This window comes from Schistosoma mansoni, chromosome W (genome assembly GCF_000237925.1).
Source record: "Schistosoma mansoni strain Puerto Rico chromosome W, complete genome".
NCBI lineage: Eukaryota > Metazoa > Platyhelminthes > Trematoda > Strigeidida > Schistosomatidae > Schistosoma > Schistosoma mansoni.
In genome coordinates this window covers 26,839,435-26,852,952 of record NC_031502.1, presented here as the reverse complement: position 1 = coordinate 26,852,952, position 13,518 = coordinate 26,839,435, and the positions used below count along the sequence as shown (strand labels likewise).

Sequence of the window (13,518 nt, the reverse complement as noted above, 5' to 3'; positions counted from 1 at the left end):
ACTAATGATATATGCTACTGCATTTTTTATAAATAGACTCGAAATTCAATACACTTAATAACATTCGTAAATCTACCATCTCTGAAAAAATAGCACAATTAGGAAAAACGTCAACTCAATAAATGCATTTCAAAGTGACTACCACAATATTCTGAACGACTTGTGTGCAACCCAGAAAATATTTAGAAGGATAAACGAATGTTACGAATAATTAATTTAAATTTTGAGGGCAGAGAAGTACCATAACACTGAACACGATATACTTAGATAAAATCTTATTCTGCTTAATAAGCCTAATTTCAATAAAGTTCCTAGATTCGATCCTTGGTAGGATTGTAGACGCGCACTCCAGTGACACACTAGGACGAAACATTACTCATATCAATATATATTATGAAAGTGTCAATAATAAGGCCAAATATATCAATATTAATTCGTAAATTTCTTTGTTTATGTTCCTCCCATCCACAGATAATAATTTCCATCACTAATAAAAGACATTTCAAGACAAAAATCACCCGAGAAAATATTATATACTTGGTGTTTACAAACAAAAACTAAGATTTACAAAACTTCAATTTATATCATCAACTAAATAAAACGGCTTTGACAGTCAACCAGGGTTGGCTAACATATTATCTCTGGAGAGATGAATAAGACATAAAAAAACAAAAGCTTCAAGAATAGATAACCGGAAAAAAAGGAATGTCCTAACCCTTGATTGAGACCGAAAACGAAGAGAAGTTTGGCGACTAAATCAGAATATTAACTGAAAGGACCACAAACTGACCGGAAGCATTAAAAAACTGGAAGCAGCTAACCAAATCGATCCTGAAAAAAATGCACCCAAATGTAAATATACAAATTTTAAGCGATGATAAAACATGTGCTTGTATGAGAGAAACGATAAAAAACAAACACTCGGCATCAATCGGGAAGCAATGGTTTGGTAATCTGACTGAAAGTGGATTACTGCTTCAAAAGCTGCTTCACCTACCAAAAATAGAATGACCAATGAAAGGGACTTTTACGTCAAACTACGAAGTCGGAAGCTAACCGGGAGAAATAACAGCTAACTCGCTCTCAAAACGGGTGGATATCGACTTGAACGATTGCATCACAGACAGTAGCCAACATTGAAATATTTGTTTGGCTGGCATCCTTTTAAGTGCTAGACAATTTCATGAAATGACCAAGAAAGTAAAGTACTAGCACACTTCTACTTTCGAAATCCATGGTAATTTGAGGGCTGTTAGTGAGCGACGTAACAACTATGTCTTACTGTATAGTTTACCTTGTCAGGCTGTTACTTCGATTACTATTCAATTTAACCACCAAACGTTGACCATTTATTTGTAAGCCTTTCGGACTATTATCATTTCGTTGGTTAGACTTCTCGATCAGTTTACAATAAAATCATATGACAATGTCTCTTATCGCTAAAATAATTTAGTACGTACTGGCTAACTAAAACCATTGTCACTAATAATTCTTGCTTTATTGATTTAGGTTGCCTGGTTTTTTTTTTGAAATGTCAATTTTAGTAAACATGTCGCATTTTGGTCTCAATTCGATAAATATTTACACGTACCAGTTCACTAATTTTTACAACAGTTCTGGATGTGATTTAAAGCGACGAGCCTGAATAATCATATGGTATCATTAGTCCTCAGGCAACAAATATAGAGCCAATAGGAGAGTACAAACAACTGTTACTGAGATTAATAACTCGTGTAGATAGTACTTCTTGGGGGAAACAATTCAAAAGTATCCGTATTTTTATTGATTTTACTTACTGAATAGACATATTTCAATGAAAATACAAATATTTGTAGGCGTATTTCTTCAACAGTAAACTATGTGTTGAATAAATAAACAGACTGATATATAATATGTAAAACTATTGCATTCTTTAGCAGTAGATCAGAATTGGTAACTTTCATTAAACATCTCAGTAAAATTACCATCGAACAACCAAACAGTTCGTTTGAAACTATAAGACGGGAAGGATTACTAATTAGCGATCAACTATTCTGATCAAGTTACTTGTAACGGCGAGTAATATTAAGAAACAATTGAAAAGTATTTTACATGGTCCAGTCTTAGCGTATAATTTTTGTCATCAAAAAAGTTGGTGAACAATGTGTGTAGTATTTTAAAGAGCACTCAATTGATCGTACTTCTCAAAAATTGGTCAAAACACATATCATACTCAGTATTTATTTAGTGAACTTACTTGAAGAGTGTGTACTACATCAGTTGCCAGATTTGACAACCGCCCAGCGACTTTAGTTACACTTTGTTTGACGCCATCTTTGATATTTTGTAATTCATTAGATACTTGAGATTGTCGCACTTTAGGACGACCAAAATAATCATCACTCGAAATGGATGAACTCCCTTGAAATCTTGAGAGCCCATCAGATTCAGACTAGTATAAGTGAAAAAAGTGGATAAACAGATATTGCACATATATAGAGTCTTCGAAGGATAGAAAAACAAACATAAAAACTGATTAATTCAATTGTCACCTTTCAAAGAATATCGTTTTTACATGATGATAACTAAATTACAAAGAATTGAACTTCTTAAAAGCACATGAGCAGAACGAAAAACAGATATTTTATTAGTTCTCTAGAGATAATGATTTTGGCGAGGTGTCTATTAAGAATAAGCGAGGTAATTTGATCTATATAGACAATTGTTAATATAACTTTCATGTCATTTGCATCAATTTCAAATACCGGTGTTGCTCTTGTTTGTCATGATGCTACAGCAGTTTATATAAACTGGAATATGTGTTCCTTTTCGATTGTATCCATATTCTTTATACGGAAGGCACCATTCGACTCTGCTAATCGAAAGGTTTTTTCATAGTATCTCTCACTGTAATATGTAAAAAAGAAATAGGTCAACTTACTGAGGGCTTTTTACTGGAAAATATTTGGTCGGATCAAACCTTACGGAGAACTGACTTCTAAACTAGCTACAACAGATAGTATAAAAATAAGGTAACACGACTGAGATGGTTGAGCCATTAGCTACACATCCTAAATTGATACCATTCAATCACTCACAGCATTGACTCATATTTATCTAAGTGTTAATATTTTGAATATAATCAAGCTTTTTTACTAAAGAAAAAGCTTAGTCTGCTGGGGAACTATTTCCTCTTCTGCCATTTGGTGTTCGGGAGGCTCGTGTCAATAATTTTATCTTATACATAGTTATTACTCAGCCATATCGTATTGCCACATTTCACTTATTGATTAACATTCATTTATATTACCGATCCGAAACACGTCTACATTGTAAATCAAAACGTCTAATATACAACAAGAGGTATTTGGTTTTAGATCAATTGTTCTAATTTTCATCATTGATCAGTCCAAATTAGTTGAACAAAATAGTGGTTAGAAAATAATAAATGAAAGGCGACGTTATAATATTCGTATGTTAAAGTTTATCCACAGCCCCGGAGCCAGTAAATAGAAAATTTTCTGGCTTTACGTAGAGGATGGTCATTTGTGAGTTCTGAACATTCGAGTTAACAGCACAAAAAAATTTGGTTGTTCATATCGTTGTAAATCAACACATGTGATAACCACTGAGTCTGAGGAAAAAGGAGGTGAAATCAGTAATGTATATCAAATGAGCAATGAAACAATGGAAAAGGAGTATCTTGAATTTCAATATTCATAGTGGAAATGAAATCAGTAAACGTGATAATCATATCAAGAACCAACCGAATATATAGAATGAAAACTATTGAGTTCTGATAAGACAGAGATGAATATGTACGGAAAATTCGGAGTGAATTTTAAAAAAAGTTTGAGAGAAATGTGAGGAAACGAGTCAATTACTAAATATTTCTGCATTCCGTCAGTCATTTCAGGTGTTTTTACCTAGTAATAGAAAGAATTTCCGGAACGATTTTGTAGTTCAGACGGGTCTTTGACATAAAAACACACTTATCTCAAGTATGTAGACGATGTCCAGCTAAATTAAATATACATCATCCAAAAAGTATAGGGATAAATAATAATGTAGCCTTTCACGATTATTATATAAATGGCTTCTTCAAACTGCCGATTTCTGCGAGGAACGTAGGCACGTAATTAATTTTCAAGGATTGTCAGATATAGGCTATAGCAGTAATATGATGTGAACTTAAAAACCACAGATAAACATATTAGTCCATTTAGGCTTACATCATTTCGGTCAAAAAACGCATCCGATGATATAGAAGTGGCGTTGGCAAACTTCTTCATTAGTTCACTTAGATCTGGATTAGTTTCTGATTGTGTAGACGAAAGAGATGTAGGCTGTTTGCTGGGTGATTTAGTTGGAAGTTCATCAGCGACAGTAGACAAATCACGTGTTCTGCTTGGCTTTTGATTAAAATGATTTGAAAAACGTTCATCCCAGTCATTGTCTCTTGATTTATTTTTTGACCATCCGCCATTCATACCATAAGTCGCAGAGCCTCCTTTAGCAAGTAAATAACACGACAATGCATGAGGACAATCACATATTAACATCCTTTAATGGAAAGAGTAACTTAAATAATAAGAATGTGAAGATAACAATTTGCTTATCGTAAAAAATCCACTACAATAAGAACCACTAGCTATAAGTTGGTTTGATGGACACCATAATAATGGTAAATGCAAATAATTTAGGAAGTATAATATGTCGTCACAACCTCAGCTACTTTTATCTGCGTATTAAATGACGCTAAAACTGTATAAAACTATTAAATACTCTTTTTAGTTGGTCACCATTACTAAACTCCTGATAATTACCACAGAATAGTAAAAAACCTACTGGCAAAAACCAAAATTGTTACAAACCGAATAAATTATCATCTCCAGAATCGAAAAAATTGCGTGTATCACGGTCTCTATTACTGTAACTTGAAATGAAAAAAGGGTCCAAATTTGAACTTAGCGATGAAGTGTGGGTGGGAGCCGAGTTTTCTTGCTCTATTTTTTGAACATTTGCAAATGCTGAGTGCGATATTTCTCTATAAAAAAATGGATATATAGATTAGTGGATATTCCTTCAAGGGAAGGGATTAAGTTGCTTTTTTAATAAATTAAGAAGTATTTTCATTATCACACACCAATGTGGAGTTGCGACATTGACGGAAACTATTTTACAATCAATAAAATGATCAAATACAACCATAGCATAAGTGTTGTAAAGTAGTTTAGAGACAAGAAAAGTAAACAATGGGTGCCGATTTCAAAATTACCTAACCTGACTTTTCTTAAATAGAATGATATTGTACATTTAAACACAAGGAAAATTTGTTTAAAACTGGTAATATTTTTCACGAAAATAACTGTTTATAGTTAGCTCAAGAGTAGTAGATTTTGGAATCTAGGTTTACATCGCGTACACATGATTGTTGTATTGGATCACCTTTGTAGTAAAAGTACGATTATATGTATGAATACTAGTGCTAGTTTTCTGTTTTAGTTGTTAGATTGTTTCAGCACACTTACTTACTTACTTACGCCTGTTACTCCCAATGGAGCATAGGCCGCCGACCAGCTTTCTCCAACCCACTCTGTCCTGGGCCTTCTTTTCTAGTTCTTTCCAGTTCTTGTTCATTCTTCTCATGTCTGTCTCTATTTCTCGGCGTAATGTGTTCTTTGGTCTTCCTCTTCTCCTTCGACCTTCAGGATTCCATGTGAGGGCTTGTCTTGTGACACAATTGGGTGATTTCCTCAAAGTGTGCCCAATCCACTTCCAGCGCTTCTTCCTGATTTCTTCCTCCGCTGGAATCTGGTTTGTTGTCTCCCACAGTAACTTGTTGCTGATAGTGTCTGGCCATCGGATCCGAAGTATCTTGCGTAGACAGCTGTTAATAAACACTTGCATCTTCTGGATAATGGCTTTCGTAGTTCTCCACGTCTCTGCCCCATACAGAAGAACTGTCTTGACATTTGTATTGAAAATTCTAACCTTGGTGTTGGTTGACAATTGTTTTGAGCTCCAGATTTTTTTCAGCTGTAGGTATGCTGCTCTTGCTTTGCCGATCCGCGCCCTCACATCTGCATCTGATCCACCGTGTTCATCAATGATGCTGCCCAGATATGTAAAGATTTCCACATCCTCCAAAGCTTCTCCGTCAAGTGTAATTCGATTGGTGCATATTGTATTGTATCGGAGAGTCTTGCTTTTCCCTTTGTTTATATTGAGACCTACTGCTGCTGAGGCTGCTGCTACACTGGTCGTTTTCTCCTGCATTTGTTGTTGCGTTTGTGATAGAAGAGCCAGATCATCCGCGAAGTCTAAATCGTCAGGCTGCATCCTGCCTGTCCACTGTATCCCGTGCATTCCTCCAGATGTTGACGTCAGCACACTTGGCTTCTTTTAATTAATATGAGATACGTCCTACATGTACAGGAGACAGAGTGTTGTATTGCTGTAGAGTGATGTCTAATCGATTTCCGATTTTTCACTGAATCTACTTAATTGAAATTGTATGATAAGTAAAAGGAACGTGTATGCTAAATCAAAAAGTAAATCAATAATTTTAGGTGACTTAGGGCAAAAAATCTTGACGAGTCGGTTGTGTCATATTACTGAGGTATACATAAAAATAAACACGCATTTGCTTTACCGAAGAAAGTCCATTGTTGAATCAACTACTCAGTTATAGAGATTTTAAGCATGAATGATTAGCTTACATGGCTGACTGATTGTCAGCAACTCTGCGCGGATCATTAAGAAAATAGTTACTGAATCATGTACAATATAGTCTTTAGCAAAGCTTAAATATAGTCTTTAGCAAAGCTTAAACAGTCATATATTCGATACATCTCTAAAGTTTTCTTGATATGAACAGCACTATACATATAATTTTGATTATAACCATTCATCTCATATCTTTTTAAGTCATCAATAAAATATAAGCTTATATATATATATATATATATATATATATATATATATAATATTAATTTGTTTTAGGGCTTTTATTTGCATTATACTACGAATGAATGTAACACAGCATGTAGCTCTTCTGGAGTCACTGCCGGTCTCAAGCCCGGGCAAAGAAGGACGGTTGGGCATGGGCTCGGCAACCCCATCCCGTAGAAAAGAACCTTGCTAAAAAAACGCCAACCAGATCAAACAAATTAAACTCTGGCCTTCGAGTTGAAAAAAGAATTATGACGCCTCAGGATGAAAGCCGAGATCTTTCGGAAGTCACGAGGCCGATGCCCCTTCTAACAACCAGAACAACATCTTTTATAGGTACATGGAACGTCCAGACAATGTGGGAGACTGAGAGGACCAGCCAAATAGCAGCGGAAATGAGGAGATACAAATTGGCAGTACTTGCAATCAGCTAAACCCATTGGACTCAAGCTGGACAACAAAGGCTAGATACGGGAGATATGCTGCTGTACTCCAGTCACGAAGAGGAAAACGCTCTACACACTTAGGGAATTGCTCTGATGCTGTTCAAAGAAGCACGAAATGCACTTATTGGGTGGGAATCTCACGGATCCAAAATCATAAAAGCATCCTTCAAAACAAAGACGGAGGGAATTACAATAAATGTTATCCAATGTTATGCACCCACCAATGATAGTAACGACGACAATAAAGACCAGTTCTACTCGAGGCTGCAGCCAATCATAGAGAAGTGCCCAAGAAAGGATCTCACCATCCTAATGGGAGATCTGAACGTCAAAGTCGGGATTGACAACACCGAATATAAAGATACCATGGAACGATATGGGCTAGAAGAAAGGAAGGATAATAGCGAGAGATTCGCAAACCTATGTGCATTCAACAAATTGATTATAGGTGGCACAATATTCCCACATAAACGCATACACAAAGCTACATGGGTCCCACTGGATGACACCACGGAGAACCAGATAGATTATATTTAAATCACTAAAAAACTCGGAAGATCCATGGAAGATGTGTGAACCACGAGAGGAGCTGACATAGCTTCAGATCACCACCTGATAGTTGCCAAGATGAAACTGAAGCTAAAGAAACACTGGACAACTCGGAAAACAGCAGTACACATGTTTAATAGAGCCTTCCTTCGACATACTGACAAACACAACGAATTTAAGATAACTCCCAACAATAGGTTACAAGCATTACGGGGTCTACTGAAAGAATGAACTACTATGAAGAACAATTGGAAAGGGATCAAAGAAGCATTAACTTCAACGGGCCGCAACAAGTATCATCATAAGCAATGGATCTCTATCGAAACCCTGGACAAGATTCAAGAAAGGAAGAACAAAAAGACAGTAATTAACAACAGACGAAGAACAGCAGAAAAACTAAAGGTACGCGCCGAATACACAGGAGCAAACAAACAAGTGAAGAGGAGCATCAGAGCTGACGAGCAGAAATAAGTGGGAGACCTGGCAAAGACAGTGGAAAAAAATGAAAGAGACAGCTAAATGATACAATGAAGAAACTAGCAGGGAAATATCGTAAACTAGAGAGACCGCCCGAGGACAAAGAAAGCAAATCAATCACCGAGATTCAAGAACAGAGGAACAGATGCGTAGAATAATTCGAGAAACTCTTGAATAGACCAGCTCCATTTAATCCACCGGACATCGAAGCAGCACACACAAACTTTCCTATAGATATCACTCCATCAACGGCCGAAGAAATCAGGATGGCCATCAGACAAATAAAGAGAGAGAAAGCAGGAGAACCTGACAACATACCAGCTGAAGGAATGAAGTCAGACATTGAAGTAATTGCAAACAAGCTCCATGTTCTATTCAGGAAGGCTTGGGAGGAAGAACAAGTGCTAACAGACTGGAAAGAAGGACAATTTATCAAGATACTAAAGAAAGGAGATCAGAGTAAATGTGAGAACTACTGAGGCATCACACTACTGTCAGTACCAGGAAAAGTTCTCAACATAGTGTTGCTGAACCGGATGACTCGATAGACGTCCAACTTTGAGATCATAAGTCCGCAGTCCTTAGGATAGGTCGTGCACAGACAATACGGGTCACAGTTGAACAATTAGTTGAGTGGAACTTGTTATTATACATTAACTTCATTGACTATGAGGAGTTTGACAGTGTGGATAGGAAGATCTTACATAAACTTCTTCGACACTATGGTGCACCTAAGATCGTCAACATCATCCAGAATTTATACGACGGACTAAACTGCAAAGTCGTGCATGGAGGACAGCTGACAGATGCACTCAAAGTGAGAACCGGTTTCAGACAAGGTTGCTTACTCTCCCCTTCCACTTTCTTCTAGTGATCGGTTGGATTATGAAGACCACATCTGATGTAAGGCACGGAATATAATGTACAGCTTGGAGTCAATTAGACGATTTGGACTTCGCAGATAACCTGACCCTTCTATCCCATACACACGAACCAATGCAGATAAAGGCAACTAGTGTTGCGGCAGCCTCTGCATCGATAGGTGTTATATCTAGAGCCTTGATTCTTAATATGCCGCGAACTACTAGACTACTTGAACGATAGAACCCGCAACGTCGCAAAAGAGAGAAGACAAAGACTAGTAAGTAGGAAGTTTATTCCCCAAATCAGTGTCAAAATATAGTACAGAAATCTCGTGTATTTATAGTTTTTTGGCTGAATGTAAATCACCATTTCGGTCAACCAATAGGCACATAGGGGTCATCCTAATCCATCCAATGGGGAAGCTACACGTCGACATTCTAGAATATTCCCCTAGCAGTGATTGGATGGAATGTCTGTGGCTCTTTCTGGGCTTCTTAAGGCTTCCTAGAGTCTACCGACGAGCCGTCCTTACACCTCCCCTCTTTGAAGTTTGTGACGTATGACTTCCTTTTTGGATCTATTTGAAACATTGCTGTTGCTCTCCTTTTTCTGTTTAGCATCCTTGTCGGCTGTGCGATTTCACTTTTACGTTTTCTAAGTCGTTGGTTGCGGCATTCTTCTGAGCCTTTCTGCGTTACATCCACCAGCATGTGGAACGGTAGCCGTGTATCTGTCGCTGTTCTATGATCTTTCCTAATCTGATTAATGTGTCTGATACACTTTCCGTCCCTTCTCGCGACTAAATAAAGTACCTTCCCGATACGCCGTTCTATGATGCCTGGTTTCCATTTCTGACCGCCTTGATACCACTTTACAAGTACTTTCTCACCCACCTTTAAGCTGCGGTCGCTAGTCGGATACTCGTGTACAGGTTTTGTTGTTTTCTTGGGTGGTAATATTCTGTCGAATATTGTCCGGATTTTCCTTCCAAACATATATTCTGCTGGTGACTTCCCTTCTGGCACCACCGGGTTAGGTGTGACTCTGTAGGTCATTAGGAATCTTCCGACCACCTGTTCCGGGTTACCCTCTCTTTCCCCCTTAAGCAAAGCTCTTTTAATCGTATCTACAAACCTCTCAGCTTGTCCACTGGATTGGGGATGGTATGGAGGAGACTGAAGGTGCCGTATACCATTTTCACTGCAAAAACGTTTGAACGTTGAAGACATAAATTGAGTGCCATTGTCCGTCACTAAGATTTCTGGAACGCCGAAACAAGAGAATAGACTTGATAATTTGGAAATTGTGTTCTCCGACGTCGTACTTTTCATTTCATATACTTCCGGCCACTTTGTGTAGGCGTCCACAATGACTAAAAAGTTCCTGCCTTGTATCGGGCCGGCGAAATTCGCGTGTAATCTTTGCCAGGGACCATCCGGTTTCGGCCACGGTTGTGGTTTTACTTTCATTGAGTTATTCGCCGCTTCTAGACATGATTCGCAGCTGTGGCACAATTGTTCTATATCTTGATCCATAGAAGGCCAGTATGCGTAGCTTCGTGCCAGTGATTTCATTTTGCTCATTCCCGGGTGCCCCATATGAAACTGTTTGAGTACTCGTCTTCGGAGAGTGCTGGGGATAACAATGCGTTGGCCAAACATGATGCAAGAGTCGACAATTGTGAGAGATTCTTATCGACGGAAGTATTGTAAAATCTCTCCTTGCAATCGTCCTGAGGGCCACTTATTGAGTAGAAAATGGTGGGTAGTCTTCAAGGTATTATCTTTCTTGCTTGCTTCTTTAATATTTTCAAATGTGATCGGCAGGGCAGCAGTTGCATCTGTTAACACAGCCTCAACACAAAGGAAAAAGCAAGATCCTCAAATACAACACGAAGAACACCAACACAATCACACTTGATGGAGAAGCTCAAGAAGAATCGGAATCTTTCATATACCCAAGGAGCAGAATCATTGATGAGCAAGGAGGATCAGATGCAGACGTAAAGGCGTGGATTGGCAAAGCAATAACAGCATTCCTGCAATTGAAGAACATATGGAACTCAAAGCAACTGTCAACCAATATCAAAGTGAGAATCTTCAATACGAACGTCAAGACAGTCCTACTGTACGGAGTTGAAACGTGGAGAACTACTACAACCATCGTCAAGAAGATACAAGTATTTATAAACAATTGTCTACGCACGATACTCAATGTCAGTTGACCGGATACCATCAGCAACAGCCTACTGTGGGAGAGGACAAACCAGCTTTCAGCTGAACAGGAAATTAGGGAAAGATGCTGGGAGTGTATAGGACATACATTTAGGAAATCCCCAAACTGCATCACGAGGTAAGCCCCAACTTGGAATCCTGAAGGGAAACGGGAAAGAGGAAGGCCGAAGAACACACTACGTTGGGAATCGGAAGCAGACATGAAAAGGATGGATAGCAACTGAAAAGGATTACCCAGAACAAGGTTGGATGGACAGTGCTGGTGGGTGGCTTACGCTCCTCCACGAGGGGTAAAAGATGTAAGTAAGTAGGTACGAACGAATGTAGAAAACAAGGTTGATGAATGAGTGAGAAAGTAACAATTGTTAAACTAATCTTGTATGAAATTCTAGAAAATAATAAGACCGGAATTTATATCAGCTGAAAGTAGAGGAAAGAGAAAGAAATATACTATAATTCAGTTAATACATTTGCAGTTCACAAAGCGATTCAGAATTAACGAAAGGAAAGGACGAGAAAAACCTTTTATTGTTTTCTAAACTTACCTGTTGCTTGTACCTATTTTACCCATACCAAGGCGTTCAGCTTGTTTGACACGTTGAGGGTCTGTAGAATTCACGTTGGCAGTGTCTTGCCTTTCACATTCATCGGTAATATCTTTATACGCTAACCGAAGCGACGCACTAAAAAATAAAAATTTAATCTGCAATGCAGTTTAATTTATGCCATTCACAATGTTATACGTATTTTATCAGCTTATGAGTTGATAATTATTAAAATATAGTATTTATGAAATAATCTTTTAGTCAGTTAATTTTTTTAAAATATATATAGCTAGATATTTTATTAAGCAACACTTACAGCCGTTCTTCATTACGTTTCTCATTATCTTCTAAGTCCTGGTTAGTTGAGAGAATCTGACCTTTCATTTCAACATCAGCATGTTCGGCAGCCGAAACGATGGCAGAAAAATCAGCTTTCACCTTTGATGCCCCTAATCCACCTTTTTTAGCACTAGACTGAACGAAAGATTTGGATTTACAGAGGAAGAGGGATATGATCCGTCCAGAAACGTATGAAATATAAAGAAAAACGACTGGAAAGATTTATGTGAAAGATATAAATTTCATTATTAAAATTTCTCTACACAATTTTACCACATAAAGCATTGGTGTTAAACGATATATCTTCATGTTCTGTATTGCAACTACAGTAACGTGCTTTAGAATATGCACTACCAAATCACAAAATTTACTAGCGAAATATACATATAAGATACATCTAGAGCCGACACGAAACTCGAGTAAGTGAGAATTGTGTGTAGGGTTAACAAACCCAGGTCAAAAAAAGAGTCTCGTCAAAGAAAAACATTTGCCATAAACATTATTTAAATCATTTAAACTCTGCCCTGGGAGTTGGAGGCTTTTCAAATAGAAAAGTTATGACCCCTCATGGTGAAAGCCGAAAGTCTACGGAATCCGCGACACCAATGCCCCTTTTGAAACCTGGGGCAACGGTAAACATAGGAACATGGGGTGTTCCAACAAAATGGAGGACCGTGAGAGTCCTTCAAATAGCTGTAGATGCTAACAGACTCAGTAGCAAATTATTAGTCATACACGATCTACCAGAAAAAGCGAAAATAGCTAAGGAGGAAAACCGGAAAGGGACTAAAGAAGCAACAAACTCGACATTTCAGGGGGTGCTGGCCCCCAACGTAAATGAAAGATCTCCGTAAACAGACTAAAAAAGTTCCAAGAAAGGGGAAATGGTAAGGCACTGGTCAAAAACAGCGAACAAAAACGGTGAAAACCAAGGTACGGAATGAAAATAAACAGGCAAACAAACAAATGAAGAAAGGAACTAGGGGCTACAAGCGGGAATATATAGACCTGAGAAATACAGTGAGGAAAGATGCAACAGAATTAAACATGAGAGGACTATGTGATACAACCAAAAGTTTTGAAGGAGATATAGACCAAAGCGATCAGTCAGGAACAAAGAAAAAACCAATC

The 13,518-nt window shown here is 37.8% G+C and overlaps 1 protein-coding gene across 1 annotated transcript in view; it reads right to left on the bottom strand.

Moving 5' to 3' along the window:
* Nucleotides 1–516: 516 nt before the first annotated feature.
* The window catches only part of Smp_179610 (putative arf gtpase-activating protein), a gene marked incomplete at its 5' end in the record, with an annotated part of 24,914 nt that continues 11,912 nt past the window's right edge, over nucleotides 517–13,518 (bottom strand). The window contains 5 exons of the mRNA XM_018789178.1: nucleotides 517–831; nucleotides 2,237–2,431; nucleotides 4,212–4,489; nucleotides 4,854–5,026; nucleotides 12,049–12,206. Coding sequence (XP_018654647.1) covers nucleotides 817–831; nucleotides 2,237–2,431; nucleotides 4,212–4,489; nucleotides 4,854–5,026; nucleotides 12,049–12,206 — 819 coding nt within the window. The 3' untranslated portion in view covers nucleotides 517–816. The remainder of the gene's footprint in view (nucleotides 832–2,236; nucleotides 2,432–4,211; nucleotides 4,490–4,853; nucleotides 5,027–12,048; nucleotides 12,207–13,518) is intronic.